Below are 21,320 nucleotides of genomic sequence, written 5' to 3'. Positions count from 1 at the left end.
ATACATTTCAACTAAATGAAATTGACTGACGATAATCATCAGTTTCTTTATTAAGGAACATACAATAATATTTCTACATTGTTGGGAATTAGTCAAAATAGTGCCCAGTGAACATATTTCATCAATATTCAGTTTAAAATGTACTTCCCATTTACAAATTCACTATTTAATGGCAACTGCATAAATTATATTAGAGATTCTCCAGTACTTTTGTATAATTTCTTGCCAGTAGTTTTAAAAATAGTCCCCGAAATTGTTTTATGCCATATGTGCACCACGTCATTGCGCTTTCTCGGGCTCTACTGTGTATGCACCTTTCTAGCGGTCACCCAAATAGCGAGGGGTCGAAGCTCATTGGCTACATCTTGAATTGCTAGGGGCTGGCCCATTTGGGGGAAAATGACACAGCACAATCCCTTTCAAACTAAGGATGTAGTGGCTAATTGAGAAGATGGTAATTCTGCTCGTAGCTTATGAATGTATGAACTACACATTGACACACCCAGCCCAAAGCGGGAGGTTTAAAAAAAAGTTCTGGAGCATGTCTTTAAGGGTAATGTTTCAGTTGAATCCCTTATATAACTTTGGAGAAAGGACAGTGGTCAGTAAATGGGAATGATTTACTGCAGATATCTTGTTCAAAGATACTGTATCTCAGTCACAGCTTCACTGAGAACACTAAATCATCTCTAGAATCAGAGAATACACACGTGAATATTAATTAATTTGCACTGTAAGAAACAGCTTTCCCGAGGTTTAGATGCTACGTATTGGTAAGAAGGATGGAAATGTGGTCCAGGGGGGCAATATCAGGCTCACCTAATGTCTACTTACCCACTTTCTCTACCACTTAAAAAAATAATTATATGGCCAGGTTTTCTGCAAGGAAAAAAATTGTTTGGTCCCATTTAATGTTGTTGTTCCTACTGTCTATGATATGCAAACAATGAAAATACATTTGACATACTGATGTATGTACAAAAATCTAAAAAGTATGGAATCCCCTGAAAACCGTACCAATTGTGTTTGATAGTATTGAGCGGTGTACTGTAGGAATAACCTCTATTGGCTTGGCTACATGCTCAGTTTTTAGTACTATAGTGAGATACAACAAACTGCATATCTTTGTCCAGTTACAGAAAACACAGAGACAGTTCATGTACAGCTGAAGTCGGAAGTTTACATACACTTTGGCCAAATACATTTAAACTCAGTTTCACAATTCCTGACATTTAATCCTAGTAAACATTCCCTGTCTTAGGTCAGTTAGGATCACCACTTTGTTTTAAGAATGTGAAATGTCAGAATAATAGTAGAGAGAATGATTTACTTCACATTCCCAGTGGGTCAGAAGTTTACATACACTCAATTAGTATTTGGTAGCATTGTCTTTAAATTGTTTAACTTGTTCAAACATTTTGGGTAGCCTTCCACAAGCTTCCCACAATAAGTTGGGTGAATTTTGGCCCATTCCTGCTGACAGAGCTGATGTAACTGAGTCAGGTTTGGAGGCCTCCTTGCTCGCACACGCTTTTTCAGTTCTGCCCACAAATTCTCTATGGGATTGAGGTCAGGGCTTTGTGATGGCCACTCCAATACCTTGACTTTGTTGTCCTTAAGCCATTTTGCCACAACTTTGGAAGTATGCTTGGGGTCATTGTCCATTTGGAAGACCCATTTGCAACCAAGCTTTAACTTACTGACTGATGTCTTGAGATGTTTCAATATATCCACATAATTTTCCTCCCTCATGATGCCATCTATTTTGTGAACTGCACCAGTCCCTCCTGCAGCAAAGCACCCCCACAACATGATGCTGCCACCCCCGTTCTTCACGGTTGGGATGGTGTTCTTCGGCTTGCAAGCCTCCCCCTTTTTCCTCCAAACATAACAATGGTCATTATGGCCAAACAGTTATATTTTTGTTTCATCAGACCAGAGGACATTTCTCCAAAAAGTACGATCTTTGTCCCCATGTGCAGTTGCAAACCGTAGTCTGGCTTTTTTATGGCGGTTTTGGAGCAGTAGCTTCTTCCTTCCTGAGCGGCCTTTCGGGTTATGTCTATATAGGACTCGTTTTACTGTGGATATAGATACCTTTGTAACTGTTTCCTCCAGCATCTTCACAAGGTCCTTTGCTGTTGTTCTGGGATTGATTTGCACTTTTTGAACCAAAGTACGCTCATCTCTAGTAGACAGAATGCGTATCCTTCCTGAGCGGTATGACGGCTGCATGGTCCCATGGTGTTTATACTTGCGTACTATTGTTTGTACAGATGAACGTGGTACCTTCAGGCGTTTGGAAATTGCTCCCAAGGATCAACCAGACTTGTGGAGGTTTAAAAAAATATTCTGAGGTCTTGGCTGATTTCTTTTGATTTTCCCATGTCAAAAGAGGCACAGAGTTTGAAGGTAGGCCTTGAAATACATCCACAGGTACACCTCCAATTGACTCAAATGATGTCAATTAGCCTATCAGAAGCTTCTAAAGTCATGACATAATTTTCTGGAATTTTCCAAGCTGTTTAAAGGCACAGTCAACTTAGTGTATGTAAACTTCTGACCAACTGGAATTGTGATACAATGAATTATAAGTGAAATAATCTGTCTGTAAACAATTGTTGGAAAATTACTTAGATGCCCTAACCGACTTGCCAAAACTATAGTTTGTTAACAAGACATTTGTGGAGTGGTTGAAAAACGAGTTTTAATGACTCCAACCTAAGTGTATGTAAACTTCCGACTTCAACTGTAAATGTCATTGGAGTGTGTGAGCATGTTACAGTGGATAGAGTTCTTCTAGATGGCTGTTGTGCTATACATGTTTGTGATCTGTTCCTGGAAGACCCTGTGGATGTCCACTCGTCTGGTCTTCAGAGTGGGGGTGAGGAGACCGTTGCTAACACTGAACATCTCTGGATGCAGGTGCAGATCCTTCACCTGACAGTGAGGAAAGAGATGGCAAAACGATCAGACTCATGTCTTTATGTTGTTTTCAGTTTCCTGTTACACCATGTTTTATGTCTTCATATACCATGGCACATTTGTTACAAATATGAAGTCAATGTATGCCTGTATTCATGTTGAAGATTCCTCACCTGCTCAAATGACTTCAGCCCAGCTTCCTTCCCCACGGCTGTCATGTCTTCTAACACTTCTTTCTTCACATCCTGTAGTGAGAGAAGATTTCAATCAGTACCTTCGGAGTTGATACAATCCAACAACAGCAAACATTGTAAAGGCGCAGATGGCCTATTGAGTGAACCAGGGTGATGTCACATACTGGATTCTGGCAGAGTTCCTCATAGGATCCAAAGATTCCCCTCTCCTTAACCCAGTCAATGAACACTTCTGGGTCTGGCACAACAATACCGATCAGGTGAGACTGGAAACAGAACATAAAACAGTGTTAGTGAGAATGACTGTGTCTTAGAAAAGGGACTATTCTCTGACAGTGAGTACCAGAATATCACAAATACCTGTAGGCTGTCTCCGTGCACAAAGACCTGTAGCACAGGGACACAACGCATGTAGACATTCTCAATCTTCTCAGGGGCAATGTACTCTCCCTGGGACAGCTTGAAGATGTGCTTCTTCCTGTCGATGATGCGAAGTGTCCCATTCTAACAGGAAAACATACCGACACACATTCACATAAAAGTCTATATGACTTGACTGACTGGAGTATCTACTGATCATTGTCCTCTATTGTAACCCAGCTCACCGGTAGCCACTGGCCCACGTCTCCACTGTGCAGCCAGCCATCACTGTCCAGGGCTTCTGTTGTTTTCTCCTCATCTTTCAGGTATCCCCGGAACACACTGTGGCCACGGATACAGATCTAACTCAGCAGAAAGGTAGGAACAGTGTTAATATAGGAACAGCATATGATACACAACAGCCAGAGGGATACATTTTTGCTGGGTATGTTGTACAATAACACGGTAATACCATGATGCTTTGTTACCAACTCACCTCTCCTTCTCCGTTCTTGGCATAATAGTTCATATCAGGAATGTCAATCAACTTCACCATGGCACAGGGCAATGGAGCACCAACATGGCCTGAGACACACACACACAGTACCAGAGTATAACCAACACGCAGCTACTGGGATCAGTGACTAGTTGTCTCCAGATATGAAGTACATAGTTTCCCATAGTCATAGTCAGAGAGTCAGCACCTTACCTGCACTCCAGTCACCTGGCATGGAGAAGGTGCAGCCTGCTGTGCATTCAGTCTGCCCGTAGCCCTCGAAGATCTGCACAGAGCAGCAGGCACATTCCACATCACTAAACCTCACACTCCCATCTAAAATAAACCCACACATTTAGTCTGAGCTCCAGGCAGGCATTCTCACCAGACAGCCGAGGGTGGCCCTGAGGAAGGAGAGCACGGTGGGGGCGATGGGCGCAGAGGCGGTCAGGATGAACCTCAGATTACCTCCTAAATTAGCCTGAAACACAAAAGAAACAACGAGAATCCAATTACATCTAACAAATACAGTTTTCTGAAAAGGGAGACTTAACAGTGCATTCAGAAAGTATTCAGACCCCTTGACTTTTTCCACATTTTGTTACCCTACAGCCTTATTCTAAAATGTATTAAATAGATGTTTCCCTCAAATCTATACACAATACCCCATAATAACAAAGCAAAAACATGTTTAGACATTTTTGCAAATATATAAAATAAAAAAAACGTAAAACATTTTAACATAAGTATTCAGACCCTTTACTCAGTACATTTTTATTTATTTAACTAGGCAAGTCAGTTAAGAACAAATTCTTATTTTCAATGGCGGCCTAGGAACAGTGGGTTAACTGCCTTGTTCAGGGGCAGAATGACAGATTTTTACCTTGTCAGCTCGGGGATTCGATCTTGCAACCTTTCGGTTACTAGTCCAATGCTCTAACCTGCCGCCTCAACTTTGTTGAGGCACCTTTGGCAGCGATTACAATATCAAGTCTTCTTGGGTATGGACGCTACAATCTTGGCACAACTGTATTTGGGGAGTTTCTCCCATTCTTCTCTGCAGATCCTCTCAAGCTCTGTCACGTTGGATGGGGAGCGTCGTTGCACAGCTATTTTCAGGTCTCTCCAGAGATGTTAGATCGGGTTCAAGTCCGGGCTCTGGCTGGGCCACTCAAGGACATTCAGAAACTTGTCCTGAAGCCACTCCTGCGTTGTCTTGCTTGTGTGCTTAGGGTCGTTGTCCTGTTGGAAGGTGAACTTTCACCCCAGTCTGAGGACCTAACGCTCTGGAGCAGGTTTTCATCAAGACTCTCTGTACTTTGCTCCGTTCATCTTTTTCTTGATCCTGACTAGTCTCCCAGTCCCTGAAAAACAACCCCACAGCATGATGCTGCCACTACCATAAAGACCTGATTGTTGGAGTGCTGCAGAGATGGTTGTCCTTCTGGAAGGTTCTTCCATCTCCACAGTGGTGGAGTGCTGCAGAGATGGCTGTCCTTCTGGAAGGTTCTTCCATCTCCACAGAGGAACTCTGCTCTGTCAGAGTGATCATCGGGTTCTTGGTCAGGCCCTTTCCCCCCGATTGCTAAATTTGGCCGGGTGGCCAGCTCTAGTAAGAGTATTAGTGGCTCCAAACTTCTTCCATTTAAGAATGATGGAGGCCACTGTGTTCTTGGGGACCTTCAATACTGCAGAAATGTTTTGGTACCCTTCCCCAGATCTGTGCCTCGACACAATCCTGTCTCGGAGCTCTATGGACAACTCCTTCGACCTCATGGCTTGGTTTTTGCTCTGACATGCACTGTCAACTGTGGGACATTATATAGACAGGTGTGTGTCCAATCAATTGAATTTACCACAGGTGGACTCCAATTAAGTTGTAGAAACATCTCAAGGATGATCAATGGAAACAGGATGCACCTGAGCTCAAATTCTGAGTCTCATAGCAAAGGGTCTGAATACTTAAATTTCAAAAATGTACAAAAATTTCTAAAAACCTCTGTCATTATGGGGTATTGTGTGTAGATTGATGAGAAAAAACATATTTAATTAATTTTAGAATAAGGCTGTAACATACCAAAATGTGGAAAAAGGGAAGGGGTATGAATACTTTCAGAATGCACCGTATGTGTTCAGTGACGTACCTGAATCCTGTTGAACACCAGCCAGTCCCACAGACTGTTGTTACGTACCACCCCACTGCTGAGCTCAGCCTGCTTCCTCCTCACTGCATAGTGCAGCACTGCCCGGCGTAATGGGGACGTCACGGAGCCTAAGATCTACACACAGACATGCATGCACACAGAAGAGAACATAGAAAAAATTTGAAGTAAGGCTACATAAACAAATACAATTGGTATGGTTGGTACAGTATCATAGGATTTGCACTCATCTGCTGACCTTGTCGTAGATGCGGTTGAGTAGGCGAGGCACCACTGGGAAGAAGGTGGGTTTCAGAGTCTTAATATCGTCCATGAGCAGGGAGATATCCCCCTGGTAGAATCCTACCCTGGCCCCATGACATAGCATGGACACCTGAGGCAAACAGGATCATTTAGAGCACTGTCTGACATGTTTAGTCACCAAGACAGACATAGAAAAGTAGTATTGTAATCATAAGAGATTGAGCTACCTGAATCATCCTCTCAAACATGTGGGCAAGAGGCAGGTAAGATATGGACACGTCCTCTTGCTGAATTACAAATGACCCCTGTATTGGAGGGAAATAATTTCGCATTAAAAAAATTTACACAGTGGATAATAGAGATGACATACAACCAATTAAAATATGCAATCTAGATTTTACAACAGCAATGTATATTTTACAAGGACAATTATGGGTAAACTATTTCACATTCACAAGGGCTATTAAACATCCCATGTATCATCTCTTAAAACACTACAGGGAGAAGAACAGTGAGAGAGATGGAACGAGGGATGGAGTGAGACAAATAGAGAGAAAATGGAGCTAGCCATGAAACTCCTTCTGAATTCAAGACAGAGGTGGGAGCCAGAACAGACCTCCAGGATCTTAATAACAGAGGAGGAATTGGAGGCGATGTTGCCGTGGGTGATCATGGCTCCCTTGGGCTTTCCTGGCCAAATAAACAGAACACAGTTTAGTTTGGAGGAGGGCATCACTGCACGGCTCTGTGTAACACCGGAATTTATCTCATAACTTAATGAGAGGTTGTCAGTGGGCCCCCATGGGCACATTCCTAGTAGCGTGGGTAAATGCTTAAGTATATGATTAACATGCAGGGTAGTGGGGGTACTTGAGGACTCACACAGAGATCTATAAAAACACATGGTACCTGTGGTTCCACTGGTGAAGCACACGACTGCCAGGTCCTGGGGTTGGGGTGGCTGCAACAAACAGACACGGATGAATGACAACAGGATCAAAAACAGTAGGGAAGCAGCAAAAACTGTAATTGTGACCTAATCGACATTTACCAGAGGAAAACTCACCGCAGGATCTCTGAGGTTCTGTCGTCCAAGTTCCTGCAATATACACACACACACACACACGGTCATGTCTGTGGTACTCAAGGTGACTTCTAATCTAACCCCGGCGAAAGGGTGTGTGATGGGATCTTTTGTTTGTGATGTTGATCCAGTATCACAACCAAAGAAGCAGGCATCTATTCTATCAATTCATCCTCTTTACATTTTATACATCTACCCTCCTCCCACCATGAGCTGTGTGAGTTCTAGAATCTCCACTCCACAGTTCTTCCCCCTCTCCACTATGGCATCACTGCAGGGATTGAAGAGCACCAGACAGGAGAGAGTAGGCGTCACACCCTTCTCCTTATTCCCCAGAAGGGACTCTGCCTTCTCCTCCTTGTCACAGATCACCAGGGAGATCTCAGCTAGGAGGTGAAACAGACAGAATGAACATAAAGAGTAAAAGGACAGTGGTATAGGAGTGGACCAATATTTTTTTATAAAAAAAAATATATATATATATACAGTGGGGAGAACAAGTATTTGATACACTGCCGATTTTGCAGGTTTTCCTACTTACAAAGCATGTAGAGGTCTGTAATTTTTATCATAGGTACACTTCAATTGTGAGAGACGGAATCTAAAACAAAAATCCAGAAAATCACATTGTATGATTTTTAAATAATTAATTTGCATTTTATTGCATGACATAAGTATTTGATCACCTACCAACCAGTAAGAATTCCGGCTCTCACAGACCTGTTAGTTTATCTTTAAGAAGCCCTCCTGTTCTCCACTCATTACCTGTATTAACTGCACCTGTTTGAACTCGTTACCTGTATAAAAGACACCTGTCCACACACAATCAAACAGATTCCAACCTCTCCACAATGGCCAAGACCAGAGAGCTGTGTAAGGACATCAGGGATAAAATTGTAGACCTGCACAAGGCTGGGATGGGCTACAGGACAATAGGCAAGCAGCTTGGTGAGAAGGAAACAACTGTTGGCGCAATTATTAGAAAATGGAAGAAGTTCAAGATGACGGTCAATCACCCTCGGTCTGGGGCTCCATGCAAGATTTCACCTCGTGGGGCATCAATGATCATGAGGAAGGTGAGGGATCAGCCCAGAACTACACGGCAGGACCTGGTCAATGACCTGAAGAGAGCTGGGACCACAGTCTCAAAGAAAACCATTAGTAACACACTACGCCGTCATGGATTAAAATCCTGCAGCGCACGCAAGGTCCCCCTGCTCAAGCCAGCGCATGTCTAGGCCCGTCTGAAGTTTGCCAATGACCATCTGGATGATCCAAAGGAGGAATGGGAGAAGGTCATGTGGTCTGATGAGACAAAAATTGAGCTTTTTGGTCTAAACTCCACTCACCGTGTTTGGAGGAAGAAGAAGGATGAGTACAACCCCAAGAACACCATCCCAACCGTGAAGCATGGAGGTGGAAACATAATTCTTTGGGGATGCTTTTCTGCAAAGGGGACAGGACGACTGCACCGTATTGAGGGGAGGATGGATGGGGCCATGTATCGCGAGATCTTGGCCAACAACCTCCTTCCCTCAGTAAGAGCATTGAAGATGGGTCGTGGCTGGGTCTTCCAGCATGACAACAACCCAAAACACACAGCCAGGGCAACTAAGGAGTGGCTCCGTAAGAAGCATCTCAAGGTCCTGGAGTGGCCTAGCCAGTCTCCAGACCTGAACCCAATAGAAAATCTTTGGAGGGAGCTGAAAGTCCGTATTGCCCAGCGACAGCCCCGAAACCTGAAGGATCTGGAGAAGGTCTGTATGGAGGAGTGGGCCAAAATCCCTGCTGCAGTGTGTGCAAACCTGGTCAAGAACTACAGGAAACGTATGATCTCTGTAATTGCAAACAAAGGTTTCTGTACCAAATATTAAGTTCTGCTTCTCTGATGTATCAAATACTTATGTCATGCAATAAAATGCAAATTAATTACTTAAAAATCATACAATGTGATTTTCTGGATTTTTGTTTTAGATTCCGTCTCTCATAGTTGAAGTGTACCTATGATAAAAATTACAGACCTCTACATGCTTTGTAAGTAGGAAAACCTGCAAAATCGGCAGTGTATCAAATACTTGTTCTCCCCACTGTATATATATACACACACACACACACACACACACACACAGACACACACACACACACACAGTTGAAGTCGGAAGTTTATATACAACGTAGCCAAATACATTTAAACTCAGTTTTTCACAATTCCTGACGTTTAGTCATAGTAAAAATTCCCAGTCTTAGGTCAGTTAGGATCACCACTTTATTTTAAGAATGTGAAATGTCAGAATAATAGTAGAGAATGATTTATTTCATTTTTTATTTATTTCATATTCACAGTGGGTCAGAAGTTTACATTCACTCAATTAGTATTTGGTAGCATTGCCTTTAAATTGTTTAACTTGGGTTAAACGTTTTGGGTAGCCTTCCACAAGCTTCCCACAATAAGTTGGGTGAATTTTGGCCCATTCCTCCTGACAGAGCTGGTGTAACTGAGTCAGGTTTGCAGGCCTCCTTGCTCGCACACACTTTTTCAGTTCTGCCCACAAATGTTCTATAGGATTGATGTCAGGGCTTTGTGATGGCCACTCCAATACATTTACATTTACATTTAAGTCATTTACATTGACTTTGTTGTCCTTTAGCCATTTTGCCACAACTTTGGAAGTATGCTTGGGGTCATTGTCCATTTGGAAGACCCATTTGCGATCAAGCTTTAACTTCCTGACTGATGTCTTGAGATGTTGCTTCAGTATATCCACATAATTTTCCTCCCTCATGATGCCATCTATTTTGTGAACTGCACCAGTCCCTCCTGCAGCAAAGCACCCCCACAACATGATGCTGCCACCCCCGTGCTTCACGGTTGGGATGGTGTTCTTCGGCTTGCAATCCTCCCTCTTTTTCCTCCAAACATAACGATGGTCATTATGGCCAAACAGTTATATTTTTGTTTCATCAGACCAGAGGACATTTCACCAAAAAGTACGATCTTTATCCCCATGTGCAGCTGCAAACCGTAGTCTGGCTTTTTTATGGCGGTTTTGGAGCAGTGGCTTCTTCCTTCCTGAGGGGCTTTTCAGGTTCTGTCTATATAGGACTCGTTTTACTGTGGATATAGATACCTTTGTACCCGTTTCCTCCAGCATCTTCACAAGGTCCTTTGCTGTTGTTCTGGGATTGATTTGCACTTTTCGCACCAAAGTACGTTCATCTCTAGGAGACAGAACGCGTCTCCTTCCTGAGCGGTATGACGGCTGCATGGTGTTTATACTTGCGTACTACTGTTTGTACAGATGAACGTGGTACCTTCAGGCGTTTGGAAATTGCTCCCAAGGATCAACCAGACTTGTGGACGTCTCCAATTGCCTTTCTGAGGTCTTGGCTGATTTTTTTAAATTTTCATATGATGTCAAGCAAAGAGGCACTGAGTTTGAAGGTAGACCTTGAAATATATCCACAGGTACACCTCCATTTGACTCAAATGGTTCAATGCACTCACACCTGCCTGCTGCCATTCAAATGTCAATTAGCCTATCTGAAGCTTCTAAAGCCATGACATAATTTTCTGGAATTTTCCGAGCTGTTTAAAGGCACAGTCAACTTAGTGTATGTAAACTTCTGACCCACTGGAATTGTGATAGTGAATAAGGGAAATAATCTGTCTGTAAACAATTGTTGGAAAAATGACTTGTGTCATGCACAAAGTAGATGTCCTAACCAACTTGCAAAAACTACAGTTTGTTAACAAGAAATTTGTGGAGTGGTTTAAAACGAGTTTTAATGACTCCAACCTAAGTGTATGTAAACTTCCGACTTCAACTGTATATTACATACATAGTACGAGTCAAAAGTTTGGCCACACTTACTCATTCCAGGGTTTTTGTTTACTTTTACTATTTTCTACATTGTAGAATAATAGTGACGACATCAAAACTATTAAACACATATGGAATGATGGAGTAACCAAAAAAAGTGTTAAACAAATCTAAATATATTTTATATTTGAGATTCTTCAAAGTATCCACCCTTTGCCTTGATGCACACTCGGCATTCTCTCAACCAGCTTCACCTGGAATGCTTTTCCAACAGTCTTGAAGGAGTTCCCACATATGCTGAGCACTTGTTGGCTGCTTTTCCTTCAATCTGCGGTCCTACTCATCCCAATGCATCTCAATTTAGTTGAGGTTTGGTGATTGTGGAGGCCAGGTCACCTGATGCAGCACTCCATCACTCTCCTTCTTGGTCAAATATCCCTTACACAGCCTTGAGGTGTGTTGGGTTATTGTCCTGTTGAAAAACAAATGGTAGTCCCACTAAGTGCAAACTAGATGGGATGGCATATTGCTGCAGAATGCTGTGGTAGCCATACTGGTTATGTGTGTCTTGAATTCGAAATAAATCACAGACAGGGGCAACAGCAAAGCACCCCCACACCAACTCCTCCATGCTTCACGAGGGGATCCACACATGCGGAGATCATCTGTTCACCTACTCTGCATCTCAAAAAGACACGGTGGTTGGATCTGAAAATCTCAAATTTGGACTCATCAGACCAAAAGGACAGATTTCCACCGGTCTAATGTCCATTTCTCGTGTTTCTTGGCCCAAGCAAGTCTTCTTCTTATTGGTGTCTTTAGTAGTGGTTTCTTTGCAGCAATTCAACCAGAAAAGCCTGATTCACGCAGTCTCCTCTGAACAGTTGATGTTGAGATGTGTCTGTTACTTGAACTCTGTGAAGCATTTATTTGGGCTGCAATCTGAGGTGCAGTTAATTGCCGATTTCTGAGGCTGGTAACTCTAATCCTCTGCAGCAGAGGTAACTCTGGGTCTTCCTTTCCTGTGGCGGTCCTCATGAGAGCCAGTTTCATCATAGCGCTTGATGGTTTTTGCGACTGCACTTGAAGAAACTTTCAAAGTTCGTTACATTTTACGGATTGACTGACCTCAAACGCATTAAGGAAAGAAATTCCACAAATTAACTTTTAACAAGGAACACCTGTTACTTGAAATGCATTCCAGGTGACTACCTCATGAAGCTGGTTGAGAGAATGCCAAGAGTGTGCAAAGTTGTCATCAAGGCAAAGGGGGGCTACTTTGAAGTCTCAAATATAAAACATATTTTGATTTGTTTAACACTTTTTTTGGTTACTACATCCTTCCAGATGTGTTATTTAATAGCTTTGATGTATTCACTATTATTCTACAATGTAGAAAATAGTAAAAATAAAGAAAAACCCTGGAATGAGTAGGTGTGTCAACTTTTGACTGGTACTATACATATATATTACAGTATGTTGTAACAGAGTATTCCAGCCTTACCCAGGTTGAGGATATGCACCATGGCCTCCTCTCCAAGTGTGTCATACAGGGGCACCACAGCCATAGAGAAGGTGTAGCAGGCCAGCTCTGAAATGATCCACTGCCACCAACAGAGGGAGACAGAGCAACACTATTAGAAAGACAGAGCCCAGACTCCTTCCTAACTGATGCTTGGTCACTATGTTAGTGGTGTCTCTACAAGGACAGTGCTCTAACAGACAGGGAAATCTTAGGATTAAACATCATGGCATCTCACTACGTAGAATAGCAGGGAAGGAATGTGTAGCCTTCTGTACCTCTGGCCTGTTCTGGGCAAATATTCCAACTAACTGCTCAGGTTTTGGTTGGCAGCCTTTGCCCAAAAGCCCAGAGCCCAGCACCTGTGCCTGTTCAGCCACCTAAAACAGGACAATCAGACAGCAACAATAATTCAAATCAATGAATAGAGCTTGAGCATACCGTATAATGTAATTACTTGGTAATAACAATCAAAGACCAAAGATCCACACTCCACAGACCTCAGTGTAGGAGATCCACTGGTAAGGCTCCCCAGGTTTCCTGAAGCCAAGGCATGGGCCATCCCCTGTGCATCAACACAGTCTAGTCAGGTACACTCTGGCATGTCTGGTAAGTTGTCAGTGCTCCTAACTAGCTCATTAGTCCACTGTGTCCGGCCAGCTCACCTGCCACTCTCAGTCCTCTCTGGAACATGTCATAGGCTGTCCTGGTGTCATCATAGTAGAACTCCAACAGGACATCGTCCTTGAGCAAAGCTGAACGCCTCCAATTGGGCTCTCCCTGCAATACACAGACTCCATAAAACTCTCCCTCTTCAGCTCTTTAATATAATCAACGTTAATGTAGTAGTATAACTACAAACCAAAATACAGCGATAAATACAACTACTATTACTCACACAAACAAACATGACTGTTCTGAATAAATATTACTCTTATTAACACTCATCTGCTCCTTGAAGCTTCCAGAACACAATACTCTCACCTGTACAGGGATAGACTGGGCATTCAGATCACAAGGGGGGCGCATGGGCCGAGGGCGAGTCACCAGCCAGTATGCAGTGAAGGAGGCCAGAGCACCTATACCCAGCAGAGAGGACGGGGATAGAGAGAGGGAGGAGAAGGAGAAAGAGGACGACAAAGGGAGAAAGGGGACAAGGCTCCAGAAGTCTTTGTTTACAGGTCCTCGAACCCCCCCACTGGTACGAAGGGATTGTAACCACTCCTGAAAATGCATAGCTGAGAGAGAGAGAGAGAGAGAGAGAGAGAGAGAATGAGTGTATTTGCCTGAATGAATGAGAGAGAAATGTAATGAGAGAGTCAAAGTGAAAGGGGAAGCAATTACATCCAGGAATTCTCTACAAACTTGTGAAAAGACGTCCACAGAGGTGCTATTGTAATTTAAAAACAGAACATAAAGCATGTGCTGTATGCAAGAAAGAGGAGCTAATCTCCCTTATACAAAAGTATTCTACAGTCGTGGCCAAAAGTTTTGAGAATGACACAAATATTAATTTTCACAAAGTTTGTTGCTTCAGTGTCTTTAGATATTTTTTGTCAGATGTTACTATGGAATAGTGAAGTATAATTACAAGCATTTCATAAGTGTCAAAGGCTTTTTCATTGACAATTACATGAAGTTGATGCAAAGAGTCAATATTTGCAGTGTTGACCCTTCTTTTTCAATACCTCTGCAATCCGCCCTGGCATGCTGTCAATTAACTTCTGGGCCACATCCAGACTGATGGCAGCCCATTCTTGCATAATCAATGCTTGGAGTTTGTCAGAATTTGTGGGGTTTTGTTTGTCCACCTGCCTCTTGAGGATTGACCACAAGTTCTCAATGGGATTAAGGACTGGGGAGTTTCCTGGTCATGGACCCAAAATATCGATGTTTTGTTCCCCGGGCCACTTAGTTATCACTTTTGCCTTATGGCAAGGTCCTCCATCATGCTGGAAAAGGCATTGTTCGTCACCAAACTGTTCCTGGATGGTTGGAAGAAGTTGCTCTCGGAGGATGTGTTGGTACCATTCTTTATTCATGGCTGTGTTCTTAGGCAAAATTGTGAGTGAGCCCACTCCTTTGGCCGAGAAGCAGCCCCACACATGAATGGTCTCGGGATGCTTTACTGTTGGCATGACACAGGACTGATGGTAGCGCTCACCTTGTCTTCTCCAGACAAGCTTTTTTCCGGATGCCCCAAAGGGGATTCATCAGAGAAAATGACTTTACCCCAGTCCTCAGCAGTCCAATCCCTGTACCTTTTGCAGAATATCAGTCTGTCCCTGATGTTTTCCTGGAGAGAAGTGGCTTCTTTGCTGCCCTTCTTGACACCAGACCATCCTCCAAAAGTCTTCGCCTCACTGTGCGTGCAGATGCACTCACACCTGCCTGCTGCCATTCCTGAGCAAGCTCTGTACTGGTGGTGCCCCGATCCCGCAGCTGAATCAACTTTAAGAGACGGTCCTGGCGCTTGCTGGACTTTCTTGGGCGCCTTGAAGACTTCTTCACAACAATTGAACCGCTCTCCTTGAAGTTCTTGATGATCCGATAAATGGTTGATTTAGGTGCAATCTTGCTGGCAGCAATATCCTTGCCTGTGAAGCCCTTTTTGTGCAAAGCAATGATGACGGCATGTGTTTCCTTTCAGGTAAATATGGTTGACAGAGGAAGAACAATGATTCCAAGCACCACCCTCCTTTTGAAGCTTCCAGTCTGTTATTCGAACTGAATTAGCATGACAGAGTGATCTCCAGTCTTGTCCTCGTCAACACTCACACCTGTGTAACGAGACAATCACTGACATGATGTCAGCTGGTACTTTTGTGGCAGGGCTGAAATGCAGTGGAAATGTTTTGGGGGGATTCAGTTCATTTGCATGGCGAAGAGGGACTTTGCAATTAATTGCAATTCTTCTGATCACTCTTCATAACATTCTGGAGTATATGCAAATTGCCATCATACAAACTGAGGCAGCAGACTTTGTGAAAATTAATATTTGTGTCATTCTCAAAACCTTTGGCCACGACTGAACATGTCAGTTTCAGGGATAAGAGGGGCTGGGGGGGGGTGTCAATGTTTATGGAACAATTAGGAATGAGGCTGACAGATTGTATACAGCCCAAAATGAATAAAGCAAAATTACAAACAAACTTGGTGACCAAAACTAAATAATGCAACATCCACTGTTTTTAAAAAGCCCAGCCGAAGCACACTGGCCCTCCGGCTCAGCAGACAGACAAGGGGACTGAGGAGAGAATTAATGGGCTGGGGAGTAAAGGGGAGAGGGACTCGGAAGTAATCATGATTGGCTAACCAGAAACATGCGCTTAGGTTACTCTTAGTCAATGCTGTTTCTACCAACATAGATGGAGCTAGAGAGAGGAGAGAATAAAGAAAGAGCGAGTGAGGGGGAGAGTAGATGCATACAGTAACAGTTTGGTGGCGAGATGGGAGGGACAGCGTGATGGCCTGTAGGTCCACCCTCATGTTTCCCTGCCAGTCTGTAATTGCTCATAACCAAACCAGAGTATGAGAAAGAAACATGGACACTATGTTAACCAAAACAAACGTGAAACAAACGTACATCTACGAAAACATTTCATTCTCACACCCTCCTGTCTTCTAAAATCTTGTATGTCCTTCCAAACTATGAGTTTGCCCACAGTTCCACTTTCTCTGCTTATGCACATGGAATTCACTTCACCAAATAAATCCCCCTCCCCTATACCCCTCAACCTCTCACCCACTTTCTCTCCCCTTCTTTCAAAAGTGAAGGGGATAAAGGGTGTCCCTCTCCTTCAGTCTTTGAACCAGGCCAACCATGTCCCAGTTCGCTCCCCTGGAGAAAATAATTACCAGAGATCCATCATTCTTTTTCTCATTACTTGTTCTTCAAGTTCTTTGAAAGTTCTAGGACCTCTCCAAATGCACAATATCTAGCCAGAATACAGTGGGGCAAAAAAGTATTTAGTCAGCCACCAATTGTGCAAGTTCTCCCACTTAAAAAGATGAGAGAGGCCTGTAATTTTCATCATAGGTACACAAATTCCAGAAAATCACATTGTAGGATTTTTTATGAATTTATTTGCAATTTATGGTGGAAAATAAGTATTTGGTCAATAACAAAAGTTTATCTCAATACTTTGTTATATACCCTTTGTTGGCAATGACAGAGGTCAAACGTTTTCTGTAAGTCTTCACAAGGTTTTCACACACTGTTGCTGGTATTTTGGCCCATTCCTCCATGCAGATCTCCTCTAGAGCAGTGATGTTTTGGGGCTGTTGCTGGGCAACACGGACTTTCAACTCCCTCCAAAGATTTTCTATGGGGTTGAGATCTGGAGACTGGCTAGGCCACTCCAGGACCTTGAAATGCTTCTTACGAAGCCACTCCTTCGTTGCCCGGGCGGTGTGTTTGGGATCATTGTCATGCTGAAAGACCCAGCCACGTTTCATCTTCAATGCCCTTGCTGATGGAAGGAGGTTTTCACTCAAAATCTCACGATACATGGCCCCATTCATTCTTTCCTTTACACGGATCAGTCGTCCTGGTCCCTTTGCAGAAAAACAGCCCCAAAGCATGATGTTTCCACCCCCATGCTTCACAGTAGGTATGGTGTTCTTTGGATGCAACTCAGCATTCTTTGTCCTCCAAACACGACGAGTTGAGTTTTTACCAAAAAGTTCTATTTTGGTTTCATCTGACCATATGACATTCTCCCAAACTTCTTCTGGATCATCCAAATGCTCTCTAGCAAACTTCAGACAGGCCTGGACATGTACTGGCTTAAGCAGGGGGACACGTCTGGCACTGCAGGATTTGAGTCCCTGGTGGCGTAGTGTGTTACTGATGGTAGGCTTTGTTACTTTGGTCCCAGCTCTCTGCAGGTCATTCACTAGGTCCCCCCGTGTGGTTCTGGGATTTTTGCTCACCGTTCTTGTGATCATTTTGACCCCACGGGGTGAGATCTTGCGTGGAGCCCCAGATCAAGGGAGATTATCAGTGGTCTTGTATGTCTTCCATTTCCTAATAATTGCTCACACAGTTGATTTCTTCAAACCAAGCTGCTTACATATTGCAGATTCAGTCTTCCCAGCCTGGTGCAGGTCTACAATTTTGTTTCTGGTGTCCTTTGACAGCTCTTTGGTCTTGGCCATAGTGGAGTTTGGAGTGTGACTGTTTGAGGTTGTGGACAGGTGTCTTTTATACTGATAACAAGTTCAAACAGGTGCCATTAATACAGGTAACGAGTGGAGGACAGAGGAGCCTCTTAAAGAAGAAGTTACAGGTCTGTGAGAGCCAGAAATCTTGCTTGTTTGTAGGTGACCAAATACTTATTTTCCACCATAATTTGCAAATAAATTCATAAAAAATCCTACAATGTGATTTTCTAGATTTTTTTCTCTCATTTTGTCTGTCATAGTTGAAGTGTACCTATGATGAAAATTACAGGCCTCTCTCATCTTTTTAAGTGGGAGAACTTGCACAATTGGTGGCTGACTAAATACTTTTTTGCCCCACTGTATATTGCCCTGAACTCAAATAAAATGGCATGTTGGAGTGGTCACATAATTCATACTGTGCCCAGCATTCATAATAATTACAATTCTTTTAGCCGATAAAATAATAAATATGGCTACAATTGTCTTAAGCGTTGCACTACAATAGGAGCCAACACCTGCTGAAAAGTGGCCGTCTGAGTTTGGAAGGTCCCCATGGCTCCTTTGACATATACAAAGACAAAATAAATGGTCTTTCATATATGACACATAACAAATGGTTTGCTAAGAAGAATATCCCCCTATGTTCCCCTATTTCTCTCTTTATCTAGATTAGAATGTAGCATCATCTCCCTTCTTCCCTCAGTCCCATTCATTGTGGCTATTGTCAGAGCCAGACAGGGACTATTGTGCTTCCCTGGCACTTACTCCCAAACAGAGATGAGACAAAGGGAATAATGGAGACATGTGAAACAGTTACTAAGCAAATGAAATATCTAAGAGGGATTAAATACATCCATTGTAGGCCTCTAACATATATTTGCTGTGTTATAACGTGTAGATTAAACACAACAATCTGGAATTAATCACCTATACTGCTCAGTAAGATACGCATTAAAGGGTGGCATAAAGCACCAGCTAAGAGTTTCAAAAGTGACAAATATTTAACAGACACCCAAAGGCAGTTTGCATGTCTGTGCATATTCACTCCTGCTGGCAGGCAGAAACAGAGATAAAAAAACAGAGCAATACTAAGACAAAAGCAGAAACCACACAATGTGTAATTCTGTCCAATGGAAAATAATGAGGATCAGGAGCAGTATTGCAGCCACTGTCTGTATCCTCATTGTCTTTGTACTAATATAACATAGGTACCTATGTCATTGCAGACCTGGATCTATGTTCTACAGGAGAGAGGTGTATGGGGGAATATGGTTGGCAAGGGATTTCTTCATCAAGCAGATTCATTATTTTCCAGATTTACAGTGATCAAAAGCCACCACACTACAAAAATCTCATTACGCGTGTGAGCAAATGGGATGTTGGCTTCGAAGACCATCCCTGATGAAAGACAAATGGCATGTTATTCTCTGACCCAGAAAACTACAGGTGGTGAGAGGAAGGACTGAGTGGCAGCATAGCCTAGCACTACACCAAACGGTTCTCTGAATGGAGATGGGGAGAGCACTGGGGACACGTGAGGTTAGTGAATAAGTGACAGAGTAAGGGGGAGAACAAGTGAAATGCACGGTTGTTTTCCGGCTGTGATTCCCAAATGAAGCGTGAAAAACACCGACATAGTCACAATTAGGGTTTTGGGAAGGGAAAGGCGACAGAGAGGAAGAAAGATGGCACGGTATGCGTCACGATGATGGCTGCTGGGAAGATTAACTGTCCAGGAGCGGACAGAGCAGCATCACTCTAGTCAACACACACTCAGAGAACACAGGAGTTCTTTGCAGAACTCCTACCACCATCATTAGACTCCCATGGTATTGATTAGAAGGAGGGCCTGTCTTGAATGTGTGTTTGTGCACTAAAGCAGCACAGCTCACTATACATAAATGGACACTCAAACTTCAGCTGTCCAAGGTGTTACTTTTACCCAGTGTTACTATACCTCCACTATCTGACTGTACCAGCGACACAACAGTATGCCAACTCAGCCCTGCCCAGACTGCATTCCAGCAACATGGACAACTTTTAAACATGTTGCCTGTGGTTTCCATAGACAGACATAGACTTCAATATTAATGCAAAGGCATAAAGCCCCTGCAAAAACAAACTCAATGCAGACATATGGGTACATGCAGCCAGACATTATGTCTGGTAACTGTACAGAACTCAAGCTATACATGTGTTTGGTCCAGCTGGCCAAATACAATGGGTTTCAAGCTATATAGCAATTACCTTTGTTTGGGGAAAAAGAAGGACCACATAATTCTGCAATGGGTGTTTTCACCTCATATGCTAGAATTAAAAGTATAAAGAAGTATTTAAAATATATCCTTACTTGAAACTGATAACTTACTGTTATGGCAGCTGACAATTTCTTACCATGCATTGCAAAGTTTAGAATGTCGAGCTCGAAAATCTTATTTCTGTCCCATTCATGACCAATACATAACTTAACATGCATCATCTTCAGAAAAGACACACGCCTTTCTCTCTCTCTTCATTGACATAATTGTGCAGGACAACTCAAAATCGTCAAAAATGTACTGTAACGTTACCTGTTTCAAAGCTTGTATCGAATGGAAATGGTAAACAGGTTATAAGCAAGTGTATTGCACTTATGCCCCACGATGAGTACGCTCGCTTGTATCCAATAGTGTCACTACTAGTGTGTTACAATTACCTACTCTAGCTAATTTGTACCTAGTAGAGAACTTTCCCCACAGTTTTAAAGAAATAGTTTCACAAGAGTCGAGGCAACTGACTCTTACCTGAACAAAATCTAGGTCACCCAATTTTCTTCAAATTGTGTTCTTCTACTTCGGCAGGAGTAGCGAAATCACCAACCGACACCAAACACACCAAAGTGTAACCCTTAACCCCCCTCTTCTTGAGAGGGGTACAGCTGCAGACCTCATCCCTCAGGCCCCTTTCTATACCGCCACCTACTGGAGACCTCATCTCTCAGGCTCGTCTCTATAATGCCACCTATTGGAGATCTCTCAGGCCCCTCATCTCTCATACCCCTCATCCTCAGGCACCTCTCATCTATCAGAGATTGCCATAGAACTGTTGCCATAGAACTGAACTCTACATGTCAGACAGGATTATCGTCATCATCCAACATAATTCATAATTCTTCAATAATGCAAAATAGGGTTCAATTTGTTGTCTCCCAAATAGAATGAAATAAACAAGTCAATGAAACAATTGGGATAGCGACATGAAAGGCATTCCATTAATAAAATACTTACAAATAAGCATATAAATCAGGAACAGTAGCCTGTCAAAAAATGGCTGCTACTGCGACCCGTAGAACGATAAAGTAGTCACAA

General features: G+C 42.9%; 1 protein-coding gene across 1 annotated transcript; it reads right to left on the bottom strand.

Moving 5' to 3' along the window:
• Positions 1-16: 16 nt before the first annotated feature.
• Positions 17-20,858, bottom strand: LOC139576803 (long-chain-fatty-acid--CoA ligase 1-like). The gene is made up of 21 exons (XM_071403301.1): positions 20,757-20,858; positions 13,792-14,045; positions 13,473-13,587; positions 13,308-13,372; positions 13,086-13,187; positions 12,790-12,889; positions 7,672-7,850; positions 7,447-7,479; positions 7,290-7,341; positions 6,997-7,070; positions 6,608-6,685; positions 6,376-6,510; positions 6,120-6,254; positions 4,361-4,456; positions 4,189-4,261; positions 3,976-4,064; positions 3,725-3,841; positions 3,480-3,623; positions 3,284-3,385; positions 3,099-3,170; positions 17-2,940 (listed from the first exon to the last, which is right to left on the bottom strand). Exons 2-21 carry the CDS (start codon positions 14,041-14,043, stop codon positions 2,800-2,802), a joined length of 2,154 nt encoding a protein of 717 aa, XP_071259402.1. The 5' UTR covers positions 14,044-14,045; positions 20,757-20,858; the 3' UTR covers positions 17-2,799.
• Positions 20,859-21,320: the final 462 nt, after the last annotated feature.

Source organism: Salvelinus alpinus, chromosome 5 (genome assembly GCF_045679555.1).
Source record: "Salvelinus alpinus chromosome 5, SLU_Salpinus.1, whole genome shotgun sequence".
In the NCBI taxonomy this organism is placed as follows: Eukaryota; Metazoa; Chordata; class Actinopteri; order Salmoniformes; family Salmonidae; genus Salvelinus; species Salvelinus alpinus.
This window is presented reverse-complemented; position numbering and strand designations above follow the sequence as displayed.